This window comes from Barbus barbus (assembly GCF_936440315.1).
Source record: "Barbus barbus genome assembly, chromosome: 3".
Taxonomy (NCBI): domain Eukaryota; kingdom Metazoa; phylum Chordata; class Actinopteri; order Cypriniformes; family Cyprinidae; genus Barbus; species Barbus barbus.
In genome coordinates, this window is record NC_136731.1 from 40539567 (window position 1) to 40566791 (window position 27225).

General features: G+C 37.5%; 2 protein-coding genes across 9 annotated transcripts in view; one reads left to right on the forward strand and one right to left on the reverse strand.

The window, feature by feature from the left end:
* The window catches only part of LOC306845345 (parvalbumin-7-like), a 50376-nt gene extending 34651 nt beyond the window's left edge, over window positions 1-15725 (forward strand). For 3 of the 5 annotated variants that reach the window (XM_079378082.1, XM_079378081.1, XM_079378084.1), the window contains exons 2-5: window positions 13204-13272; window positions 14203-14335; window positions 14470-14579; window positions 15263-15688. In XM_079378082.1, coding sequence (XP_079234208.1) covers window positions 13212-13272; window positions 14203-14335; window positions 14470-14579; window positions 15263-15288 — 330 coding nt within the window. In that variant the 5' untranslated portion in view covers window positions 13204-13211 and the 3' untranslated portion in view covers window positions 15289-15688. Of the gene's footprint in view, window positions 1-9644; window positions 9755-12909; window positions 13099-13203; window positions 13273-14202; window positions 14336-14469; window positions 14580-15262 lie in introns of those variants that run through there. The other 2 variants (XM_079378080.1, XM_079378083.1) reach the window with 2 other exon arrangements.
* On the reverse strand, window positions 14878-26292 carry LOC306845324 (BAR/IMD domain-containing adapter protein 2-like 2). Of its 4 annotated transcripts, none has more exons than XM_079378040.1 (15): window positions 25964-26161; window positions 25130-25205; window positions 22911-22997; window positions 22415-22476; window positions 22212-22283; window positions 21912-21992; window positions 20973-21104; window positions 20567-20668; window positions 20322-20373; window positions 20032-20224; window positions 19243-19308; window positions 19000-19162; window positions 17424-17464; window positions 17225-17303; window positions 14878-15649 (listed from the first exon to the last, which is right to left on the reverse strand). In XM_079378040.1, exons 1-14 carry the CDS (start codon window positions 26015-26017, stop codon window positions 17231-17233), a joined length of 1254 nt encoding a protein of 417 aa, XP_079234166.1. In that variant the 5' UTR covers window positions 26018-26161; the 3' UTR covers window positions 14878-15649; window positions 17225-17230. The 4 variants fall into 4 exon arrangements, with proteins under 4 accessions (XP_079234166.1, XP_079234167.1, XP_079234168.1 ...); XM_079378041.1 differs by having other exon boundaries at window positions 14879-15649; window positions 17214-17303; XM_079378042.1 differs by having other exon boundaries at window positions 15430-15649; window positions 17214-17303; window positions 19000-19159; window positions 25964-26292.
* Between the last annotated feature and the right edge of the window lie 933 nt (window positions 26293-27225).

The window sequence follows — 27225 nt, forward strand, 5'->3', positions numbered from 1 at the left end:
TAGTTCCCAAGAAGGATGGAGGGTTGTGTCCTATTTTAGATCTGCGTCAGCTGGACCACTCAGTCATGCGACTGAAGTTCAAGATGCTCACAATCAAACATGTCGTGTCTCAAATCAGGTCCGAGGACTGGTTTGTCACGATAGATCTAAAGGATGCGTACTGTTGGTGCGCACCGACAGCACGTCGGTGGTCTCCTACATAGACCACCAGGGAGGTCTGCGGTCTCGACCCTTGTACAAGCTGGCGCACCAGATCCTTGTGTGGTCCTAGGGCAAACTCCTCTCATTAAGAGCAGTGCACATTCCTGGGTATCTCAATGTGGGAGCAGACGTTCTGTCGAGACAGGGGCCGAGGCCCGGGGAATGGATGTTTCACCCCTAGGTGGTGAAGCAGATATGGAGAGTGTTTGGCCAGGCACAGGTGGACCTGTTTGCGACTATAGAGTCAGCTCATTGTCCCCTCTGGTTCTCTCTGACTCCTCCAGCTCCTCTGGGACTGGATGCTATGGTGCAGACTTGGCCGAGGCTTCGTCTGTACGCTTTTCCCCCATCGCTCTGCTCCCGGGAGTTCTGGTGAGAGTGCTCCGGGACGAGGTCAGTCTACTACTGGTAGCGCCGTTCTGGGGTGTGTTTCCCAAAAGGAACTATGGTCGCAAGTTCCGTCGTTACCAATAGAGTTCAATGGAACTAACGACCATAGTTAGCTAATGATGCTTTTGGGAAATGCACCCCTGGCCGGGCTGAGTATGGTTCTCGGACCTGTTTCTCTCCTCGACGGCACTCCAAGGGAGATTCCCGTCAGGAGAGATCTCCTCTCACAGGCGTGGGGCACTATTGTCCACCCTCGCCCGGAGTTGTGGAAGCTGTGGGTGTGGCCTCTGAGGAGGCACAGCTCCTAGCTTCCGGTCTTTCAACCGAAGTTGCTGAGACCATCCTCCAATCCAGAGCTCCCTCTACGAGGAAACTGTGCACCCTGAAGTGAAAGCTCTTCCCTTCATGGTGCGGAGGTTGCCAGCTCGACCCAGCTAACTCCCCGATTGGTACAGTTCTGGAGTTCGTGCAGGCCTGTTCTTCCGCAGGGTTAACCCACTCCACCCTGAGGGTCTACGTGGCGGCTATATTGGCCTACCACGCCCTCCTTGGTGGCCTTTCAGTGGGTAGACACCCCCTAGTACAGGTTTCTTCCAGAGGCTGAGGCCTCCGGCCAGAGAGCTTATGCTATGTGGTGGATCAGGATGCTATTCCATAGCCTCGAGTCCTCTGCTCTCCCCTTTCCTGGGGATCAAGACTCACTTCTTAGAAGATGGCCTTTGGGACGCAGGCCCCGCCGACTTTAGCCACTCATGGCCTTTTTTCTCTCGCCCTCGTTGTGCTCCCGATGGATACACACAGGGCAGGGACTTGGAAGTCTGGCGGCGTGGGCATCTAGTTCCCCTAGCGTTTTCGACGCAGCTTGAGTTCCTGAAGGGGAACGTCTCAGGTTACGTATGTAACCATGGTTCCCCGAAGGGAACGAGACGCTGCGTCTCGAGGGCCACACTTCCGGCATCCCTGCCAGCGCTTGTTTCATTCCTAGAAGCTGATGCCGGCTCCGCCGCACATGCTTTTATGCTTCCTGGTCGATTACGTCACCCGCCCGTGATGTCTTGCCCTTCCATTGGACAGATTACTCATGTATTTAGAGCGCGGTCACGCTGAAGGCATTCCCCTAGCATTTTCGACGTAGCGTCTCGTTCCCTTCGGGGAACCATGGTAACATACTTAACCTGAGACGGTTTCTATTTCTAATTAAATTGCTGTTGATTTGGATTTTAGTTGGAAAATGTAGATCTGAAGGATCATGTGACACTGAAGACTGGAGTAATGATGCTGAAAATTCAGCTTTGACATCACAGAAATAAATAACATTTTAAAGTATATTAAAATAGAAAACACTAATTTTCATTACAGGGAAGTGAATACTTTTCACAGTATTATTAATTTTACTGTATGTTTAATCAAAGTAATGAAAAATGCAGCCTTGATGAGCATAAGAGACTTCTGTCAAAAACATTTTACAAATCTTACACCGGCTCCAAATATTTGAACATTGTTTTATTAAAAGTTTTTAAAGCACAGATTATTTTCTTTTCACAAAAATGGGTTACAAAAATGAAATATGAGAAACACCTGTTAAAAGTAGGCACAGCATATTCTAAACATTTTTATAAACATTTTTCAAAATTTTTGGTAACAATGAAAGACATTTCGCTGAGACCCAGAAGGTTATACTGATTGTTGTTTCAGAATAAAGTCCCTGAAAGAGGTCACTAAAGAGCCTTTTTACCAGCTTCCACTCTGTGTCTGTCAAGGCAAGGCAAGGCAAGTTTATTTATATAGCACATTTCATACACAGTGGTAATTCAAAGTGCTTTACATAATCATACTGTCCTATGATTTGCCCGTATAGCTCCAAATATATTGTTTCCATCTCTCCATTCAGAGCGTTAATAGACTCACACTGCCGGATCGCTGTGCCCTTTGTATTTGCTCACATGCAGCTGTAAAAATGTAAAACTCTCCTTCTGGGCTCAGCAGAAGATGTGTCAATCCTAATTTCCCATTCATGATCTTCGTCTTGTGAGTGCAAGGCATAAGGCTGAGAGAGTGTATTGGAAAGTCTAAAGGCGCTGTGAAAGTGTAGGCGCTGTTGTGCCTTTTTGGAGTGTGACATGGTGTTGCTGGTCCAGGTGAGATCCTCTGTGATGTGCACCCCCAGGAATTTGGTGCTGCTGACTCTCTCCACAGACGAGCTGTCGATGGTCAGTGGGGGGTGGTCAACAGAGTTTCTCCTGAAGTCTATCACAACCTCCTTTGTCTTCCCCACATTGAGGGACAGATTGTTTGTGCCGCACCATTCAGCCAAATAAACATATTCTTTACAGATTTGAAAGATGTATTACTCTTATCTGTATCAGCAAAAAAGAAGGAAATATTTTAAGGGCAAGTGAGCGCAACGGCGCCTCCATTTGTCCTGCAGTGAGCGCTACTGTTCAGCTTCCACACTCCACACAGACATTTGAACAGCGCACATTTCTCTAGGTTAACATTAGATTGAGCAGCTGTGTAAAGTTGCTGCTTCTAACATATTTCAGATTGTAAATCATATTTGAGGTCGATGAATGATAGGCGAGCGTTTGGATGTCCTGCCCGATGTGTTACCACATACACCAGTCCTTAATGATCTGCGTGACTTTGCCAATGTGGATTTTTATTTATTTATTTTTCTGCGACTAATACAATTTTGGTCGACCAAGCCTCTTCTGGTCAACTAACAGTTAGTTGATTATTAGGAGCAGCCCTAATGTTTTCATATACGTAGATGTTTTTTAGCGGCGTATCTGAGGTATGAGCATTAAAGGCACAGTCCTTTTCCGGGAAAGAGGGCGGGGAGCAGCAGCTCATTTGCATTTAAAGAGACACGCACGAAAACAGCATGTTTCTGCTTCCTCACAAAATAGGCATTTTCAAAATGATATAATAAATGATCTGTGGGGTATTTTGGACTGAAACTTCAAAGACATTTTCTGGGCCTGAGACTTAATTACATATTGTAAAAAGGGGCATAATAGGTGACCTTTTAAACGACGTTAGATATGACAAAATGTATTATTTGACTTGTAATGAAATATAAATGGTAGCCTTTAATGGAATTTAAAAAAAGGCATTTATAGAAAACTGCTGACTAAATCACATATTCATTATTGGAAACATTAAACATTTGTTTCAGACTGCTTGTTTCAATTAATCAGCAAGTCTACAAATATTTATTAATTCGAGTTGTGACTCAAAAGTGTTCCCAGAAGTCTAAACTTATTGAAATTTAATTGGTTCAATATTATTTGGTGAAACAGCTATGCTTATCACTGTTCTGATAATGTTATGTACAATTAGTGTGATTTGTGTTACAGTCCTGTTCATATCTGCCACTGTAATTACGTTTACGTTTTGTTTGCACCATCTGATTCACATACTGTTCCAAAAACCTTGACTCTCCCAAAGTAGATGCATAAAAAATTCATGAAGTATCGTGAAGTATATGTACTCGGGCTTACTTTGAAAAACAGCAGTTGATCGATTTTAAAAGAAAGCCAGAGAGAAACGCCTCTGAGAGAAGGAGAGAGAGAAGAGTCTGCTGCTGACCTTTGTGCTGTTTCGTTCCAAGTCACACTTGTTTGTTAAGGTCTTCAGACTTGACCTTGCTTAGCTTGTTTGTGAAATGCGTGTTTTTACCTCCTGTGACATTTTCACTGCTATTTGTTGTTAAAGTTAGCGCTACCCTCTCTCCCGTGTATTCATTATTGGTGAAAGTGGAGTAGAATTTTCTTTTGTGAATTTCCTTTTGTTTCTTTTCCTCTCTTGATCTCCGAGACAGTATGAATAAAGAGCGTGTGCCGTGTGTGGCTGTGTTTCTGTCACTGAATACTGTATTTCCATTACAAAGCTGCCAGAGGCATCCGGTTATGAACCAGTCGCTCTGTCATGTTTTTGCCTGCACTGCATGAAAGAGAATACAGAACGTTCCATTAGTTTGTTGCATTTTCACTTCTATTTTCTTCAGTGAGCCTAAATACAGCATGATAACCTCATCTTCAGGTATCTTTTTTGTTTCTTGCTGTGTACATCATGCAGTTCTTTTTGATAGTCTTGATTTGATAGTGTGGTTTTTGCCAGTCTTGGTTGGTCTTTCTAAAATTTTTGAAGTCAAAACCAAGTTATATTTCATGGTTCTCGATACCACAGCATATCCAATATGCTATTAAACTTAAATTATTATTCAATGATATAAAATTAATTAAATTTGAATTATGGCGTGTAGCCTTCGATTATTTTTCAATTAAATAAACATAGCTGTTTGCAAGTAATTATTAAAGTAAACAGTCATCAGTAATAAACAAAGAAATAAATGGAGCGCAGTCAGTGGTTTTCTCATTTTCTTGTCGGTATCGTTGATTGAATCAGACATTATAGACTGCAGCACGCTGCGTAAAACTACCACATCAAATCCAGTATATTAAAACAAAGTTTATACTGCCTGTTTATATCATTTTTAAGACAATGAAGTGCTAGTTTTGACAGTCTTAGCTAATCAGTAGTCTGGTTTGTGCTGAGCTGGGCCGGTCTTGTCTGATCTGGTTTGGTCTGGTCTGTTGGCAGATCAGGGCACTGCAAAGCAGCAGCTCAGCTGTTTGAAAAGCATCTCACTCCTCTACACACTCTGTTCCTCTCCGGCGCTGGACTGTCTTTCTCACGAACTCAGAGCCTTTGAAGTCTCTCCATCCCTCCCTCCTCCTGTTCAAGACATGCACTTCTTCTCCTCCGCTCATGTGTCTTCAGTGAGGCTTACGAGTGTGTTTCAATCTGCTCCCAGTTCAGTAGTCAGCGCACTGCCCAGGGAGTCACCATTTCCCATTTCACGGTCTCTCGCCATGTAATAATTGCAGAGATTTGTGCACTAAAACAAATAGATGTTAGAGATTACCCCAATGCACTATGAAAAACAGAGTTAAAGTATTTGGAAAAGATTAAAAAATACATAACATTTGTTTTTTATATTATTTTATTACATGAATATGTTGAAATTGTATTATTTGTTAATTTATATTTATGTGTTTATTATTTATATTAATGACTTCACCTTTTCTGAATGCCATTTTATGTTTATATCATGATGCAAAACAGATTAAAATAAATAATATAGAAGGCAAGGCAAGCAACAGTTTAATGCACACCCTCGTAATTGTGTCGCAGCTAATAAAGTCACCCCTGCCCCGATATTTAGTAGATTAAGGCCAAATTTGTCTTAACAATATATGCTGATTCATAACAGAACTAGAGGGTGGAATAAGACTTTGCATTAGGAACAGTATTATTTATACTAATATGGTATATTTTGAAATATCTTTTTATTTTGGCATTTACCCATTTCTGAAGCTCGCGAAGTGGCTTTGTAAAATGAAATGATTGAATACTCCTACAATAAATTAACGAACATCTACATTTTTCTTTTGTTACTCCACGTTGTCCCTAGACTGGGATGTAACATATTGTTATGTGTTTATTAATATTCCTTTTTAGATTATTTTTATGTTTAAGTACTTTAACTTAATCTTATTTCAGTGAGCTGCCAAAGCAAGTTTACATTTTGCCTCTAATATTTATATTTTATTTTAGTTTATAGAATTATTATTTTACAGTTATTATAAATTATAAATAAATACATAAATACTATATTTATAAATACAATTATTTGATCAAAATAACACTGACAGCAGATAGAAAAGCAAATGAATTGTAACTCAATTGTTAGATTTACACTTGAAGATGGCATTTATTCATTTATTGCATTTTTAAACAACAGAACGACATTTTTCAGTATCATGACAGTAGCTCGGCTGTTTTGAGTGTAGCTTTCCTTCTAACAAGCTCATTTTTCCAACAAGTAGCACTGTAGCTGGACAAAACATTACATTGCATTTTTTTTTGTCACTGCAGCAGAGTGAGCTGGACAATAATTGTATATTTCACATGCATTCATTTGTCTTCATTCAGAGCATACAGTGCTTTCAAATACATTTTATTATAGTGCACTGTATATTACATGAGAATGGCTAGTGTTGCTTGCTCCAGTTGAGCCCTAATTCAGATCTGCGTTGTTTTGTGCCAAATAAATTTACCCAGATTGGAAATGATCATACATCTTGTAGAAATATATGTGACCCTGGACCACTAAACCAGTCATAAGTAGCAATATTTGTAGCAACAGCCAATAATACATTGTCTGGGTCAAAATTATCGATTTTTCTTTTATGCCACAAATCATTAGGATATTAAATAAAGATAATGTTCCATGAAGATATTTTGTAAATTTCTTACTGTAAATATATCAACTTCATTTTTGATTAGTAATATGCATTGCAAAGGACTTAATTTGGACAACTTTAAAGGCGATTTCCTCAATATTTCGATTTTTTTTTTGCACTCTCAGATTCCAGATTTTCAAATAGTTGCATCTCGGCCAAATATTGTCTTATCTAACAAACCAAACATCAGTGGAAATATTATTTATTCAGCTTTCAGATGATGTATAAATCAGTTTAAAAAAATTGACCCTTGACTGGTTTTGTGGTCCAAGGTCACATTTGTTAATTATTATTAAAATGAAAGTATTAAGGTATTTTGCTATTGAAATTTAATGTTCAAAGAAATATTTAATAAGAAAATTGTTTAATTGGGTATTGTTTGCTTAGCAGATAAAGTCAAATGGATATTGACTTTAGTTGACCCAACACACACTCTTATAAAACATGATGCTTCACTAAATACCCTTGTCCTGCAGACGTACTGTATGTTAGTAAGTGCTAGTGTGAGTTAAAAGCAACCGTTTGGAGGTTTTGACTGAGATTAGAGGTCAAATGTATTTGAGATCAGGGCGTTAAGGGCAGCTCTCCACATGGCAGCTGTAGCCGCGGCTGTCATTGCCGATTCCTCTCTCTCTCTCTCCAGCGCTCCTTCATCTCCATCTCCGGCAATCTCCACATTCCCTGGCCCTGCTGGGAATGTGGAGATTGAATTCAATCAGGGCCATAGCCAGGATTTTTCAAATACCGAGGTCATTTTTTCTACCCCCCCCCCCCCCCCCCCCCCCCCCACACACACCGGTGCGGTGGCTTCACTTTTATGACGTCATGAGCTATCCAGTTCTCTATTATAGATCAGTGGATTCTAATGACAAATGAAATTTAGCGCTTGACAGTGCTGAACAGTCTGCCACTGACACACACAGGCTCACCTTCTCTCCTACTCTTTCCCTGCCCTTCTGTTGTTGGCTTTTTAAAACTTAATTTAGTTTGATGCAAGTTCCTCTTCATGTCTGCATTTCGCTCAAGACCACACTACGATCGATGTACTAGCTTACGTGAAAAAACATACGGCTTTCCCGCCTCTCTGAATCTGTAGCCTAGGTAACGTGACGTCAAGTGCCGCTGCCTGCAAAGACAGATAGAGGCGGAGATTTCACCTGAGAGATTAGACGGAGAATGTGAATTTAATTGGGAGAAAATACAGACGACATATATGGATTCGGACACGGACCGGGTTCTGTGTTTGGCATTGATCATCACTGCTGGATTGACTAATTTGAAATTTCGGGAAAAAATACCGAGGACATGACCTCGGTGTCCTCAATGGTAGATACGGCACTGAATTCAATGAACAAACTTTTTTATTATTATTATTTGTTTTTTTATTATTTTGTTACATAACTGGTACCATTAAGAAACTGTAGTTACAATCTTGTGTAACCCACTAGAATATAATTCTAGAATGTAGCGGGTTATGTTGTTTCATTTAATTTTATTTAATAAAGTTATTATTGTTAGTTAAAGTAGTAGTAGTACAGGTATTGGCCATGCAACTATATTTTTGCCTTTTTAATTTAGAAATTTTATTTATTAATTTATTTTACATTTCATTATATATTAATTATATTTATTACCCTATGATAATTAGAATAATTAACAGTTTTTTCCATATATATTTGTGACAAACATTGCAGGACATTGTGTCACTCAACTTATTTTGTATCAGTGATAATTTAGTATTTGTATACTATTATATTTTTTAGATATTCAGATGTATATTATATATTTATGTTTTATATATTACGATTTTATTTTAATGTTTTCTGTTTCTAGTTAATAATTTTAGTTTCAACTTCAATTGTTTTTAGTAATTCTATAGAAAAGTATATATATGCACACACACACACACACATATATATATATATATAATACATAGTATATAGTACTATACACTAAGAGTATGTACTTTGTTGATATTGGGAAAATCTATCATCCGAAATGCAAAGTTTTGGGACCCATAGCATCTCACAGTATTTCATTTTGATTTCTCAGACCCCTTTGTGGGCTGGTATCAAAATAGACGTAAGATTCAGACCCACACAGGGCAAAAGGGACCCACAAAGGTATTTTTTTTAACTGAGTGACTTCATTTATTAAAAAGAGGAGTTGATGAGGATGGAAACGGAGAGAATGGGATCATTATAGAGTGATGCTTATCAAGAGACTGATGGGAGAGTGAGGAGAGATATCAAAGAGGGGTCGATATCATCTCCGAGAGGGGTGTGAAAATTAGGAAATGAAATCAGATAGAAGAGAGGAAGGGGTTTGTAGAGAAACAGAGATTAACAATATAAACAGTGTGGTTTGATTAGGTGTAAAGGCAGACTTTAATCCAGGCCTGGAGCATTTTATTTTCTAAAACAGATGTGTGAAGCCCTGTAAGATTGAAAAAGAGGAACTGGGACATGTTTCTCTTTCTGTTATACTCTTGTCTCACACCTTTAACCTTAAGTAAGCATTAAAAACGGTGCGGCTGAGGCCCTGTTCACAGGAACAACAGTATGTCTGTTAGCAAAACCTGTTCAAAACTTTGTGTGACCCTCCACTTTGAATTTTGGTCACAATAATTGTCTGTGCACTTATTATTTAGGTGTTTGTGTACTGAAATGTACATTAAAATGTCCCTCTATTGTGTTATAATGAGTGTATACTGAAGGGAACAGAGCTGCATTTTTTAAATTCAGAATGACAGTTGACAGTTGGAGAGTTGCCGTGGCAACTGCAGTGCATCCTCACACAACACAGGACTTACTGAGTAAAAACCACCTCTTCTGTCTCTTTTGCTCCTAAAGGTTAGTAAAAATGATCAATTTTCAGGGGAAAAAACTGTAACTCGTATGCTTTAATGTCTAACTGTTGTGTATGAAGTGAATGTTAATTTTATTAGTAATTTTAGTGTAATTATGTCATAGACGTCTGATAGTGTTATCATTTACCTGAACTGTTTATCCGAGTTACTTACTTGAGTTGTTTACTTCAGTTACTTCTCTGAGGTAAATCTGCTGTGTGAAAGAAAGTGTGTTTGTGTGAGGGTGACCAGACCCGGTTTTTGGACAGGCCTCAGAATGGAGCTGTCTCCGGAAATGTCCCGGTGTTCTGTTAATTTGTGCTAACTTACCCTGTCAGATTTCCCTACCTCCCATTAAAACAGTGGGTAGTGCAATTCGACGGTTTTACAGTACGTTCAGAACAATTATCGCATGATTGTGGTTATTTTCACCAGCAGAGGGCGCTGCGAGCTATACTGCTCAATAACTGTTAGTCGCGCGCCGCTATCTTTACTGTAATGCAAAACTTGAACGAGAGCAGAGCGATATTATCATCATTTATCAAAAGAGACGCCGTTACTGGTTTCAAGGTAACGTTAGTCACAAACTAACTATACATGTTACGCCGTTACAACTCATGAAATCATCAAAAAAAAATAAAAATAAACATACTTTGTGGTCAAAATGGGCCTAAAATGCAAAATAATAAGCCTGATTAGGGATAGAAAAGATCCATCTCCAAAAGCATAAACGTAAAATTTGAAAAGTTGTAATTACTGTACTCACATCATACTGTACTTAACAACATCTTTGTTAAATATGGTTTTATTTATCATGTTTTAATTTGGTTTTTTTTGTAAAGCCATGCTTTTGTTATAATCGATCAGTTTACTATTTGCAATAGTTACTATTTACTTTTTTCATAGTGTGTTGTTTGGTCAGTTGTATTTAAAAAACTAGAGTAAGTTTGATCCTCAAACCTCACTGTCATTATTAATTATGATATTAATATATGGAACCCACAACCATTTAAAAAGCAAAAATATACAGAAACACGTTTTTTTAATTCATAGATAATCACAAGTGGGATTTCAGTGATATTTTGACCACTGAACTAGGAAGTGTCCCCGATTTTCATTTCAGAAATCTGGTCACCTTAAGCTGTTAGGTTTTCTTTTATTTCTTAATTTACACTTGATATAAGTGTTTGAATATTTATTTCAATGTATTTCTCAGTCTTAGCGACTGCCTTTAATGACAGTTCTCACTGAAGGTCTCTGTCAGGCACAAAACATTATTTCGTAGGAGAAAGAAACAGATTTAACATTCTGCTCAGTTTGCAGAAAGTAATCTCCTGGTTTTTATGCAGATGGAGCAAAGTCAGTCCATTCTTGCTGCAAAGTATGATAAATATTCAAGCTTCGTGGTCTGTGCGGTTTCTGATACTCTGTATAGCCCCTCATATGATTGAAATGCCATTCACCTGCATCTTTTCTAGTTGTGCTTGTATGTCTGTGTGTATTTACTGTACTGTACTTGTGTGGATTGTGTGTTCGGAATTGAATAGAAAATGCTTTTTAAATTTACATTTTAATTCTTGATTTTGAATTAAGGTAGCAAACAGGACACTGAAATACAATTGAGATTTGAATACAGATTGAAAATGAACTGAATTTAAAGAAACTGGTATAACTGACAGTCCGTCTTGTTCCTTCATCTTCTTGTCTATTTATCAGATTCTTTCAAATACCAATTGTGAATTTTGTCCAGCCCTATGGAGACTGTTTATGAGTTGTCAGTCTGCTTGTGTCTTTCAGTTCTTCCTTTAGTATTCCCAGAATAGTGTGTCTTATAATTAGATTCTCATTTCAGTAGACGTGATGTCTGGTATCACTGAAGGAGAGTTTAGGGGCAGTGAAGCCTATTGACTAAAGATCTAGGGGGATAACTGAAAGGTTGAGGTTCAAACACTGAGAAAAGTGATCAATAAAGTAGCAGCATTGTAGGGAACAAGTTATTTTATGTCCCAGGTTGCACCAGAGAGACCTGGTAATATGTGGAGGGTGAGTGGCTTTGGATAAAAGCGTCAGCTAAATGACACATGCAATCTTGCTTTTCATCTGGATCTCAGGTTCTGGATTGGTCCAAGCAGAGCTAGAGTAGGTTGATGAGCACCACACAAAGCCCACCAGTGTTACATAATCAAACCCACTCACAGCACAATGTGGAGTTCAGTTCAGTTTTTGAAAGAAGTCAAAAATACAGTAAACAGTTCTATTATGAAATTATTACAATTTAAAATAACTATTTTTTTAATGTTTTAAAATGTAATTTATTGCTGTGATGCAAAGCTGAATTTTCAGCATCATTACTCCAGTCTTCAGTGTCACTTCAGAAATAATTTTAATATGCTAATTTGCTGCTCCAAAAAACGTTTCTTACTATCAGTGTTGAAAACAGTTGTGCTGCATGTCAGGCTCTGCCAGTTCAGCTGACTTCAACATTAAACCTTCACATTCGCGGAAATGTGAAACGTACCAAACGTCATTGAGGAAAGTCAGCAGCCGCACTGTGTTCCAGTCAGCAGAGCTGAAGCTCATTTTTGCCCAGCTGACCTCCACCTGATCCAAATCAATGAAACGTGGAGCCAGCTGAAAGGAAAATATACAGTCTGTACTTTCACCGTGCACCTGCACATTACCCATACTGCTGGGTATGGGGAAAAAGGACAATGAGGTGTTTGTAACTGTGGGCAGGTGAAGGACCATCAGTAAAACAGAAGAAAGAAGCAGGGAAGACTGCTAAAAATCTTTTAAGAAACGTTTAAATCTGACCGTGACTTGTGTGGAAATTAAGAACCTTGAAAAACTGAGCAGTACAGTCTATTAGCTTACTATCAGTCTAAACGTGTGAGTTTTTTTATGCTGAGGAAGCATTCACTGAATGTGTGCTGATTAAAAACATATGTCCAGCTAGTCATCTTTGATCTCTATCTCTGACTCTGGGCTCTCTGAGATTGTTTCTCAGCTGCTGGTTTCGACTGAAGCCAGACTCTAATGATGCAAAGCCGATCTCTGGCTGACCGTTCGAAATCAGTATACACCTGATAGTTGTAATATCTATGGTAATCGAATGCTAATTTCACCTGTGGAGTCACTGAAGGATTGTGGGCACTCAAGCCTCTGTTTTGCAGGATGTGATGGCAGATATAGAAGCTTTCAAGATGTTTTCCCCTCTGATCTGGATTTGGACTTGAGCTGTGTGGTTTAAAAGAATCACACACACATCAAGTGTTTGACGTTTTCTCACCCCTTGAAACTTGTTCATAATTTATGACTTATTGATCAATTCCTTCTCTTCATGATCTTGTGCTGGTCAGCTGCATAGTTTCATGTTGCATTGCTTTTTTTTACTATACAGTACATCGATGCTGATTTTTCTTTCTTTTTCTCTGCCTGTCTCTGTTTTTGCAGTTGTAGAAATGGCGATGAACAGCATCCTCAACCCTGATGACATTAAGAAAGCCCTGGATGCCTTTCAAGGTGATTTTATCTTGCCATCCTGAGTTTCATGCTTTCATTTCTCCTTCACATATGTACTCTTACTCTAAAATACCTTCTTTTTTTTTAGGGCGGTTCACTTTTTTCATTCAGTTGTGCTGTTTTCCCCCCTTTTTCTGTGTGCTAGATGTCTTTAACTATTGCGATCACATTTCACATCTTTTGCAGAAATGAGCAGTGCAGCTAAATTTAAAAAGTTCAACTCTTGAAAAGTGTGTCTCGAGAGGTTGCATTTTACATGCCATAGCCATGCATCTCTTGTTAAATTCTGGATTTATAATGTAAATGACAAACGAGAACATCCTTGCAAAATGGAAAGCAGCACAATAATTGTTTTATCTTTATCTTGTTTTTTTATAATTGTTAGAAGCCAAAATTGTAATTTAATATCCTTTTCTTTTTATTATATTGAAAGTTGATGGGGACTAGGGCTATTAAACTCAAAAATGACACAGGAGCACCATAAAAGTAGTTCACATGACTCATGCACTATATTTCAAACTGAAAATCTTCCTCTCCACTATATCAAACCTGTCTAATGCCACCATTTTTGATTAGAGAGCCAAAGCAGAGGGCAGGTTTTAAGGGATCCAAACCATAAGTCTATTTTTTTGGGGTTTTTTTTCTAAATATTAAATGACTTCAAAAGACTTGGAATATAGTGCATGAACCACTTTTATGACACATTTATGGTGTTTTTTGTTCTATTTAAAGTTTGACAGTCTCAAACTCTATTTACTTTCATTATATCAAGAGAAAATTCACCTTTTGTGTTCAACAAAGGAAAACCATAAAGGTTTGGAATGACATGAGGGTGAGGAAAAGATGACAAAATGAGCATTTTGAGTAAACTCCTCCTAGTTTCCAGACAGAATGTCAGTGATTCTCTATGTTTGTGCCACCTTCTTGTAGCCGTCGACTCATTTGACCCCAAGAGGTTTTTTGAGATGGTCGGACTGAAGGCGAAGTCTGCTGAAGATGTGAAGAAGGCTTTCCACGCCCTGGATGCAGACAATAGTGGCTTTATAGAGGAGGAGGAACTTAAGTAAGACTACATAATTTCTACACTACAAACAGATAACATGTAACCCAATAGATTTGTAATTGAAACTCTCAGAGTAAAGGTGAGCACACAATAAGTTTGAAAGGTGTTAGACTCGCTCTGTTTCCTCTGTGCAGGTTTGTTTTCAAGCATTTCGCTACAGACGGGAGAGACCTGAGTGATAAGGAGACCAAAGCATTCCTGCAGGCTGCAGACAAAGATGGAGATGGAAAGATTGGAGCGGAAGGTAAAATAAAGGAATATACCGGATATATACAGCAGGGGCTTCACACATCTATTTTTTTATTTTATTTTTTGAGGGGGCACCAGTGACTGACTTGATAAGTGATAAGATAAGAAAACACTTTCTTTTCAAATATAAAAAAACGTACTAGTTCTTTATAGAAGTGTAAGATGTGTTAGTCTGGTTTTTGATTTAGTGAGTAAATTATACCTTATCTATATACCAAATCTCAACATGCTTCCTCAGTTTGAATGGGCAGGGGTCAAGACAAAAAAAAAAAGACTATATAAATCCTTAATTTCAAGTAATGATTCATAGTTTATTTATATAGAAGCCTGTTCCTGCTACAGAATAAAAAAAGATCACGATTCAAATCCCACTTCATTGAATGATTCACTGAGTGAGTGACTAATGAGTCTAATTCAAACTGCTATTTCACAAACAAGTGTGAATCTTTTAGATTGACTCATTAAAAAGAACTGGTTCATAAGAGTCAGTTGAATCAGACACCATGACTCTTATTCTTGGAAATCTCATAAAACCGCATATGGACGCACACAAAGATTTCAGAACTGATTACATTTTAAATTATTGTCTGGAGTCCTTTTGAATATTATGTTTCTACTAACCCATATTATGCACTTCATCAAAAATGCCAATAATCTCTCTATTTCTTTCTGTTTCAGAGTTTGCTGCTCTGGTTTGTGAATAAGTGACTCAGACTCTTGGCCTATTCATACCTCATGACCCTTTGACCTCGACCTCAGCCTACCCCCCTTGAAGCACAGACACACACACGCTCACTTACTCACACGCTTGCATGCCCCCTTCTGAACACACAATCCCACACACTGACCTTCATGCTATTTATTTTCCTTTTTATACAAAAGTGAGTGTTTCTGCTAGTGTATAGACCAAGAGACCTTCGACAGGGCAAAATCTCACGCTGGCAATATGTAGATATAATAGAAAAGAAAACACCGCACTGTTCATCATCCCCTTTTCTTCATCTTTCTTTATCTTCCTTGAATCTCTCCTTCCCTCCAAACTCTCGCCATCCCTCCGTTAACAAGCTGTTGTGAAACACACCAAAAGAAAGAGGTCAAGTTGTGAAAAAAAAACAAAATAAAGAGAAAATGCCTCAATGCCTTCTATTTGTTTTTTTTGTTTTTTAAAATAATTAGTTGGAAGTATCTATATATCAAGTTTAAAAAAGAAGCTAAATTCATTTTTAAGGGAATGGTCATGGGATGTGGAAAAGTTAGTGGCATTGCTATTTTTAGTTATTTAGTCCTTAACAACACAGGTCACTTAAACTCTTAACAAATGACCCCTTCAGAGACACTAAATCAACTTTACATGATTTTATTTATTAAATAGAACAAGATGTATAGAAATAGTTCAGGAAGATATCTACAAGAAAGACTGTACGTTGTGTCTTTTCCTGTATTTGCTGGTCAAATCATAACAGACGCAAATTACTGCTGTGATTATAGGCACATATTTCTGTTTTGAATATTCAGCATCAATTAAACAGAAAAATATTCTCAAAAAAAAAATATGCTGATAACATACAAGACATCCCTACAAATGGGTTTGTACTAATGGGCTTGACACCTCAGGAGAAGGTCACACCAATTACTGTCAAGGTTAAAATGAACATTCACTTTATAGGCACTTAAGCAGACAGAACAGCCAATTTAGAAGCAGCTTATAATTGGACACGTCAGCTGAATTAACTGAGCCAAGAGACAAAGTTCAAGCACAGAGCGGGAGAGAGAGACCAATAGTCGCTTATCAGAGACGCGGGGGTCCCAGAGGTCAGACCACACAGAACTGTAGTTAAAACAGCCCCAACATGACAGTATACATTCATAAAGTGCATTCAGAGGACATGTGTTGCTTCAAGAGGTGTTTTGCATACATAATGCAAATTATATACAATTATTTAAAAAGACGGAAAGATGCACTTATCTCAGCACTTGAAAGCACTTCAGCTGACCTGCATTTACATTTCCTGGTCTGCAGCATATAAGTGAATGGAAGTGATGTTTTAAAATACACAGAAATGACTAAATATTTGGACATGTAAGCCACATTTAAAAATGTCATTGCATTAAGTGACAAAATATCAACCCAAGTGGACTTATTTTAAACACGTGCATTTGTCACTTGACACTTTTCAAGCCAAACATTTCACAAAAATGAGTTTGTCAGATTTCATATGTTCATAGTTAATGTGATGATCTGCACCTGCATGAACTTGAGAAGAACTGACTTCACACATCTACTAAATGACAGTGCTTGTTTGAATATGCCACTTCATGAAATTCATATATTTTAAGTGTGACTTAAGTGCCCAAATATTTATGAGGCCATTACATATAAAAGAGTGTTATTAATTGTGTTTGCTGCCGCAGACCCTCCAACAGCCTGAAGATAAAGGTAAATTATCTTAACTGCTTTAATGGGCTTTTAAAGACTAGTCATTGATCATTCTTGATTCGTTTTGTCCTAAATGTGATGCTTTGTACTGATTACTCTGGAAAATGAATGTTTTTGAAAATGGCTGAACAGCGTACAGTAAAATGTGCAGCACTGATTAGCAATTGAAGAACTGTTAAGGAGCTGACGTGCCATTGGTTGACCTTTATTCATACGCGTGGAGCTGATCTGTCATTGGTTTTGGTGGGTTTCAGCTTCACAGTGGCAAATGGATTTGTGCCTCTGTAAACAGAGAGAAAAAATGAACATGTTAAAGTCACAGATCTGCCATATAGATCATAGAAAACAAAAGGCAACACAATTACGGGGTTAATGGATATGAAACAATGTGTTTTTGCCAACCTTGGAAAAGGTTGTGGCCGAGAATCATAGTCATCTTGTCTCTGTAAAAATAAAATAAGATAAGTTATTTAGCAGCTGATGATTGTTTTAGAATGCTTTTAAACTATTTGAGTCACAGCAAAACCAGAAAAATGTGATGCTGAATCTGGAGAAGTGTACTGAAACTACTCTCATTGCCTACTCTTAAAAATAATGGTTCTTTACTGGCATTGATGATTGCATGAGGAACCTTTAACATCCAGTGGACCTTTCCATTGCATACAATGTTCTTTATAGTGGAAAATGTTGTTTAGATTATTAAAATGGTCCTTTTAAGAACTGTCCACTGAAAGGTTCTTCAAAGAACCCAAAATGGTTCTTCTATGGCATCACTGTAATTGTAGCCCTGTTCTTGTCATAAAGTTTAAGTACCCAAGCAAATTTCAAATTTATATTTGTACAATACAAATATATAGCCACAGCAAACCACAACAAATGCAAGAGGAGGCAATAGACTCATATATAATTGTAGCCCTGTTGTGGTGTATCAGAGGATCACACACACACACACACACACACACACACAGACCGTCAGCAGAAAGAGCTGCCCCCTTGCAGCTACCAGAATGAAGGATGAGGTGTAGAGGAGAACAGCACTTCACCACAGTGCCCCTGCTGGCCACAGTAGGAAATGACTCTTAAAATTCAAAGTCAGCATGTTCTCATCTCATCTCCACATTTAAATTAGCTTACAGTCAGGAATCTCTCCAGGGATTTAAAATATTCTGAGCATCAGCAGATCTTCAAAACAAACACCACGAACCACATCCGAATGTAAAACACGCTCAAAGGATTACTACATTACAGCTGCTGCATGTAAATTCTTACTTTCCGTGCAATATTAATGGATTATTTGATGAAAGAAACAGAATGTGATCATTTTTCTTCAATTAAAAGTCAAGATTAATCAAACTGGACCCTGTTTACTTTCTTAATACATGTTCTTTCTCCAAATGTGAACGTTACACAACAAACAGAGCACATTAATGCAAAGACAAAAATGTTTGCCTTCATAATCTTTTATCACAATGTAATAACTTCTGCTTTTTGGCTGCAGTTGACAACAACTAGATCACTTTTAACAGTCTTGCTGATGGTCAAAATGTTGTTGTTTTTTCAGCATAATCAGCATTTTTAATAAAAATGTGATTTCATTTTCAAAAATAAGTTTAATAATTTATTTATTTAAATAATTTGTTATTTAATATTTTTTTACCCCACTAATTTCCCCACAATTTTTCAATGAAGGTTAGATTTTTGAGATTTATTAAATAAAAGATCAAAAGGATTAATAATGCAGGTTTATTTTCAGAGCCTTCTTTGATCATATTTACCAAGGGTGCCGATAATTCTAACCACGACTGTATGAAACAAATATATATACTTGGGAGTCAATGGTTACCATCAACTACTTGGTTACTCACATTCTTCAAAATATCTTCTTTTGTGTTCAACAGAAGAGAGAAACTAAATGATGACACAATTTTCATTCTTGGGTGAACTACTCTTTAACGCTGTTTATGTTAAGAGATCTTACTCTGTTTTCTGAAGGGGTGGGAGTGACCGGCCGGGAATAGCTGGATCTGGTTGACGGAGGTGGTGGTGGAGGTGCAGGTGCAGGTGGAGCTGTTTGTTGCCTGCTGCTCACAGGTTGGTTGAGGAGGTTACTCATACTGCTGCTGCTTCTGAAAGAGCTGCTACTGAACAGGGGAAGAGGTCAAAGGTCATGAGACTGAAGCACATATGCGCAGGTGTTGGGAAATGTGCCGTATCAGCTTACCTGGAGAGAGGAGGTCCAGGTGGTTCATCCATGGGGCCTACGTAAGCAGCAGGGAACCAGCCTTGCCTGAACAATGCAGATCGAATGAATGGGAAACTAAATCAGGTGGTCCATCTGAGCACTGTATGTGTGTTTCAGTGCATCACTGAATCATGAATGTACCCTGGAATTTAAATTTAGGACTAGCCCAGTCTAAGGCTACTTCTACACCAATCCAGATACATTTGTTCTGGCCTTCCATTCACACTGAGACAACATTTTTGTTGTTTTTGTTTTTGTAGTGTGGGCTGTAAAAACAAAGTATTTTAAAATGATAACGCATGTGATGCATATTGTACTGATAGATATTACCAGTATATGCCTCCTTTGTGTTATTCACATTCATAGTGTTGCTAAATATAATGTTACTTTGTTTAATCTTCATATTATATAAGATAAGATAACATTTATAATAATATTTATTTGCAGTTGCTGTCCTGTGGCAAAATATGAAGGCAATTGTGTTTTGGATAATACGTACAAAGGCGATTGTGACCTGCACTTGAGATATTTTGCTAATAAAATAATCGTGCCATAAGAATAGCATGACGACTTTATTACAGTATGTCTGGTCTCTCAGTATCATCATATGTTTTACACATGCACAGATAATTTGAGCATTTTATGACATTTCAGTGACAACTTTTGGAAAAGCCTGAAAATGCTAATGTTGACAGAACATTTTGAAATGAAACTGCTGTATTCATACGTATCTGGATCAGTGTAGACAAAGCGTGAAAGTTCTCTCACCGTCCAGAGCTGTCAGAGAGGCCGAACAGCCAGCCGTTCTTCGGCTCTTTAACGAGTAGGGTGATGGTTTCTCCTCGGGAGAATGGCAGGAGGGTGGAGTTTGCAGAGGGAGGGTGGGGGACCAGTGCTCGCATCACTTTGACTCCGCCCAATCCCGAGATGGAGTTGGAACGAGTGGGCTGAGGGGAGGGGCCTAAGATGAAGTGGAGAAAGTTTGCCATATTAAACACAAAAAACAGTGTGTAATGTTCACAGATGTCTTGTATCGTTTCAAAATAAGCTCTCCACACCTCTAGAGGGAACTGTGCCCAGTGGTTGCTCCGCCCAGCGGTTAACATCAGGCTGGGAGAATTACACAGAAACATTGAAATGTAAAAAAATATATATATTCATGTAATTTAATGTTGGATATAATGCAACATTTCCTTTGCATTTTTGGCCCTTCTTATTGAAAAGTTTGGGTACCGCTGATTTAGGGCTACTAAGTGTTATTAAATATAATATCATATGGTTATTTTATGTCGTTATATCTCACAGTGTAGTCCTCCAGTCGTGAAGGAGTGCGTGGACGGGATTCTCTCGTGTGATTCACCAGATCTTTCCACCCCTCTGCTCTGTTTTGAAGGCCGCCCCCTGTCTGTGGGAGGAATTAAACATTTAAACACACACTAATCAAACTGAGCACTTCCAAACAACTTTTAATCGGCAGAAAAAAATCATATTCTAAAAAATAATTTGATGTAGTATAAGGCTACCCAAATATTTTGTCTTGTCCAAAGATTTTATCCCCTTTCAAAAAATGGAGATGGCAAGCTTTTACGACAACACTTAACACAAATTCTCCTTAACCGTATCTCCATATCACTTTGGTTAGACCCCAAGTCCCACCCCATTAAGCAGCTAGTTAATTATAGATACTAATAAAAAGAAATTATATTAACCTTGTTCATGAGATATGCAATGGACTGGGTGAAGCCGCTGTGTTTCTCTGCCAAGAATCGATATCTTCTTTCTTCCTCCTTTAGCGCCTCTTTCTGACACTCTCTGAGAAAGTGCACATAATTGCTGCCATCCTACACACATCCATCAACATTATTATCATTATTTTTTCATATTTTGTACCATCATGAATGACAATAAAGCCTTACAGCATTAGTTTGTCTTTAACACTCTTAAAAATAGCTGTTTTGTTGAGCTTCTACTTTAAGTAGTAGATCAAAAAGTGCCAAGCCCTTGAGTACAACCATTCAAATGTTTCTTAAATTTCATAAAATTGCTGTATTTTTGATCAAATAAATTCACCCTTGGTGAGCATAAGAGAATTATTTTTAAAAAAACATTAAAAAGAGTGGTCAAACGATTAATCGCATCCAAAATAAAAGTTTTTGTTTACATAATATATGAGTGTGTACTGTGTATAGAAATACAAACACGATAATGTATATATGTTATGTTTATTAAATATATTTATGCATAATATAAATGTAAATATATACTGTATATGTGTGTATCTATATATACATAATAAATATACACAGTACACACATTACGTAAACAAAAACTTTTATTTTGGATGCGATTAATCGCGATTAATCATTTGACAGCACTAATTAAAACATCTAACCAATCCCAAATTTTTGAAATGCACATTTGTTCTTCATAGAGGATTGACAGATTTCGGATTATCCCGTCTCTAAAAATCAAAAAGAATTGTGGTTGTTCATTTTACATTGCAATCAGCCGTTTTAAAGGAGCTCCTAATCTACCATCTGAATCTAAACATGACAAATGAGACACTCTACAGTCCTCTGGATGCCATAAACACACAGAAATGTCCAAATCTAGTGTGCCATTTAACAAGGGTGACACACTGCTCTCACCTGTGGGACCCCTCGCCTCATCTGTCTCTCCAGTGCCGATGCCTGGTTTCTCACTTCAATCTCATAGCCCCTCCTGCTGTTCTGGAGGAGAAAGTGACATTTTAGTTTCAATATTTAGATTCATTGTAATCAGATAATGTTCCTTGTTCTGAGTTGGCTGAAGTATTTTTAATTAGGTAAATATTAATTCTGCTCCTAATTTTAGTTGTATTTTTAATAAAAACGGGTGTTTATGCATGTTTTCTGTTCTTAAAATGTACAGTTTTTGTTTGCATTTGCAAAATATACCAAACAACTCACCAATATGTATTCTTTATCTAGTCTGACATTGTCGTCCATCTCTCGAAGGACCTCGGAGTGGAAACAGCGGAACTGAATCAATCACATAGACTCGTTAAACATGGGATTGGCCGTACAGACAATCAAACATACATTATGTCAACAACGTCATAGGAGCAGAAGATATCAAATGATGAGTCAATAGAGGAGGATTGGTAACGCACCACTCCCTCCAGCTCACTGGTGAGTCTCCTCTGACTGTCCGAGATCTGGATCAAAACATCACCTGCAAAACACACACATATAGCCTTATAACAGCTTCTGCTTGAGTGTCCATGTGTTAAAGTGCAAGTATTAGCCTTGAAAGGTTGCACTGCCAAGCTGACGTTGTGTCATCATTTATTATTTAACATCACAGAGGTGCAGTTATCTGATATTGACTACAAAACTCACACACACTCATGCGTGTAAGAGAAATCCAAGGAGGAACATGGTGAATTTACAAGAGCAAAGTACAATATGAGTGTGTGAAGGGCACTGGCTCCCTCCCAATGTACCACCCTCGATAAACACACATAACTCTTTATTTCCAGATCTGTCTCTGCGATGGACAGTAAATATTTATCAGAAAAAAAGAAAATGAATTGTGTATCAAAAACGTGTCCTGCTGTAATTTTAAATGTGTGAAAGGAAATGAAAGAAGAGGAAATAAAATCTTACCCAGCAGACGCGATGACATGCTCTGCATGGCCTGTTCACCCATCTTAGACAGAGCATTGAAATAGGCCTCACTGGTGACGGCCAAGGCTATAGATACAAACACACACACATTTTATTCATTTACCACTGTGTGATTTTTAACAGTATTAATATCTTATCCTTAAAACAAGATCAATTTGCTTAATTTAGATATTAAACACTAGTTCACACAAAAAGTAAAAGTTAACCCTTCTCTGCCTTCCATCGTAGTGCTCAAATATAACGTGTGTGATTTAAATAAGAGACAGGACTGGTGTTGGAGCGGCTATATTTTAGTGTTTTTCTCAGTGCAGTGCTTTGCTACTGCTTGACAAATTGAGATGGGGAAGTCGTGGCCTAATGGTTAGAGAGCCGGACTCGTAATCCAAAGGTTGCAGGTTTGAGTCTCGGGCTGGCAGGGATTGTAGGTGGGGGGGAGTGAATGTCCAGCGCTCTCTCCACCCTCAATACCACGACTGAGGTGCCCTTGAGCAAGGCACCGAACCCCCAACTGCTCCCCGGGCGCTGCAGCATAAATGGCTGCCCACTGCTCCGGGTGTGTGTTAACGGTGTGTGTGTGTGTGTTCACTGCTGTGTGTGTGTGTGCACGTTGGATGGGTTAAATGCAGCGCACGAATTCCGAGTATGGGTCACCATACTTGGCACTATGTCACTTCACTTCAGATTTATAATCTCTTTCCATTGATATATGGTTTGTTAGGATAAGACAATATTTGGTATTTTAAAATCTGGAATCTGAGGGTACAAAAAAAACAAAATACTGAGAAAATCACCTTTAAAGTTGTCCAAATGAAGTCCTTAGCAATGCATATTACTAATCAAAAAAACTTTTGATATATTTACAGTATAGGAAATATCTTCATGGAACATGATCTTTACTTAATATTCTAATGATTTTTGGCATAAAAGAAAAATAGATCATTTTGACCCATACTGTTGGCTATTGCTACAAATAAACCTGTGCTACTTATGACTGGCTTTGAGACAGACACAAAAATGTTTTAAATAAAGTACACTTGTGCTTGAAAAACACTCTCATTTCCTTCATTATCCACAATAAGCACACTCTTACAACATATTTACAATTTAACAAAATATGAAATACTGTATATTATATATCACTACATAAGAACTATGATATAATGTTTTTAAAATGTATAAAATTGTAATAATATTAAATAGATATTAAGTATATTGATATTTTGATTCATTTACAGTGCGAGTCTAATTTTAACACCTTGTTTTAGAAGTAATACTATTTAAGCATCCTGAAAACAAGATTAATTATTAAAACAAGTTAAAAGGTTACATTTTATTTAAATTCATTAAGATATTAAAGGACTAGTTCACATAAAGATTCAAATTCTGCCATCGTTTGCTCTTAACTCTTAACTTGCCACTGTACCAGCGACGTTGCATTCATAGACAACAAGCCTTATACAACAAACCTGCATGACATATTTGAATATTTAAATGCATTTGTAATATATCTAGAAAATGTTTTCATATTTGCAACTGTAAATGAGAACTGTGGTGAAGATTTAAAAGCCTGTTTTGTCTTCACATAACTATCGGGTTTCTTTTGTGCTCTGCAGAAAAAGAAAGTGATACAGGTCTGGAATGACATGTGGAAGTATATGATGACAAAATTGTAATTTTGGTTGTTCAACCAACCATTTAAGACTTGTTATACAGACCATTTATTATTTATATATTTGCATTTTGTCTTGTTTTAATCACATTTTATTTCCTGTTTCTATTTTTGTCTCCTTTTTTTCTTTTGGCTGAAGTGAAATGTTTAGTTTTGTTTACAACACCATTTTTTCTTCAAAGGCTGATATCGTCAAATATTCATTCTCCGATCACCAAAAACGTTATTTTATTGGTTCTTTAATCTGTTGAAAGTTGATGATCGAACTAGAACACTGTTTGATCGTCATCTTTCAAAAGATTAAAGTCTTTCACAAGAGCAAGTTAGTGAGTTAGTGAAACTCAAGACTCATAAAATAGACAGTCATTAAACAATGATGTTGAATCAGCCAATGACGCTGCAGCAATGCTGACTTATCACCAATGACAGCCAGCAGGCCAAAGTTCAACCGCTTTGCTTTCCTTCTTACTCATTTAAGCTTAATCAATCTTGCCATCTACTGCATTCATTCTTTCTCAATTTGACTTGCCTTGGAAAGCCTGAATGTAGCTGTTTCCCAGTGCCACCAGTCTCTGCAGATCTGGGTTGAACTGCTCCATTATGCTCTGAGGAATGAGAGTCCGATAACAGATCAAATGTCAACACATACTGTCACTCCACATCAATCTGTCGCCTTGGTTGCAGATTGCTGTTTGTCACAACAAAATGGTCTATCTAAAATCATTTCTGATAGATAAATATTACACTGAGAGTGATCTATTGTAATTCACAACTGTAATTTCCACCCCTAAAAATGAGAATCTATTAACATTGAGAAATCTTTTTTTGTATTTCTTTTTATTTATTTTGTTTATTTTTTTTACCCGGCCCTGGCATATTTTGTTTATAATGGCCTCCGCTGTCACTGTGGTGTTGAACATGAAAAATTACACAAAGTCTGTTCATCTGTTCTCATCATAAAATATTATCCATAAACCTATATGCTCCTCATGTAGGTTCAATATTAAAAATGAAAATGAAAACAAAATTAGAAGCGATTAAATGTGTTATTATAACTAAAATATGAAAATTAAAATGACGGGTAATAATAGATTATGATGGAATTTTTACGACCCTGTCCGTCAAAATGACGGAAAATGTTCAAATCTAACGCAACCTCTGATATAGCTGTATATACACACACAATTATGCTTCAAGCTGTAACGATGTGATAATTATTATTAATTATTATTTCTGAATTACATTTTTTTTTTAAATATACAGGCAACAAATTTCTTATGAATGTAAATGACATTTGTTCTACTCAATTAATATACATACATGTGTATAATTCACACTTAGTAGTGAGAGGCTTCAGGCTTACCGTATAAATGGCCAGAGTGGTGCGGTGCAGTTGATCACTGTTTTGTTCGGACATCCTGATCTGACACCGTGGTACAACAAACAAATAAACAACATCCACTGACTAAACAACAAACAACCAGACTGACGGATGACCCACTGCTGTCTCCCCCTGGTCTCCTGTGTCCTCTCCTGTCTCGTCAAGTTTGTGAGTGTGTGTGAGAGAGAGAGAGAGAGAGAGAGAGAGAGGGAAACAGTGAGCTATTGTCACCCGTGTGGCCTGTGAATTATTGAACAGTGCAGAGTAATAAAAGTGTGACTGGGGTTAGACACCTGCCGTAAACACTGCACACAGGATAGGAGACAGGACTGGTGTTGAATTGCATTTTTCTACAGTGCAGTGATCAGAAACCTTTGCTAGAGCTTTTATACCTTTACATGTATGCATTTGGCTCTTTTTCATTCAGAGCCAAACAAGTGTTTTATATACACTTGCTTGGGCTTGAAAAACAATTATATTCTTTAACAACTCTCAATTACGTCTTTATCCCTATAAACATAATATTTCAATTATAATATGTGCTGATTTTGATATGCATAAAATATAATAAAATAAAAACTATAAATATTAAGTATACAAGTATATATATATATATATATATATATATATATATATATATATATATATGGTGAGCGTGATTTCACCAAGTACAACATGTTCCTGGATCATCCTTGTTGATCCTGGAACAACATTCCAATCAACCAATACATATATATTATACACACACACACACACATATATATATATATATATATATAAGATGGTTTTTTACCCTTCCAAATTCATTCTGCTACTGTCATCATACATTAAGTCATCAGTAAAGTTGAGAGGGCCTGTTCCAGAGGCAGCCATGCATCCCCATGCCATGACACCACCTCCACCATGCTTTACAGATGAGGCTGTATGCTTGGGATCATTTGCAGTTCCCTTTTTTTCTCCACATTTTTGCTTTCCCATCACTTAGATAAAGGTTCATATTTGTCTCATCGGTCCATAAACACAGTTCCAAAACTCTTCTGGCTCACCTTTGTGCTTTTTTGCAAACTCTAAGCTTGCCTTTCTATTTTTGGTGCTGGTCAGAGGTTTGCATCTTGCTGTGTAGCATCTGTAATTCTGTGTCAAAGTCTCCTGAGGACAGTAGACTGTCAGAGCATCACCACAGCTTTCTGGAAGTTGTTGGTGATTTTACAGACACGTCTTTTAGGATTCATTTTCACAGCTTT

Coding starts and splice junctions, on each gene's coding strand:
- LOC306845324 (XM_079378040.1), bottom strand. CDS start 26,017: ATGTCCGAACAAAACAGTGATCAACTGCACCGCACCACTCTGGCCATT. Junction 25,206..25,963: donor CCACTCTGGCCATTTATACG/GTAAGCCTGAAG, acceptor CTCATTCCTCAG/AGCATAATGGAGCAGTTCAA. Junction 22,998..25,129: donor CTACATTCAGGCTTTCCAAG/GCAAGTCAAATT, acceptor TTGTATCTATAG/CCTTGGCCGTCACCAGTGAG.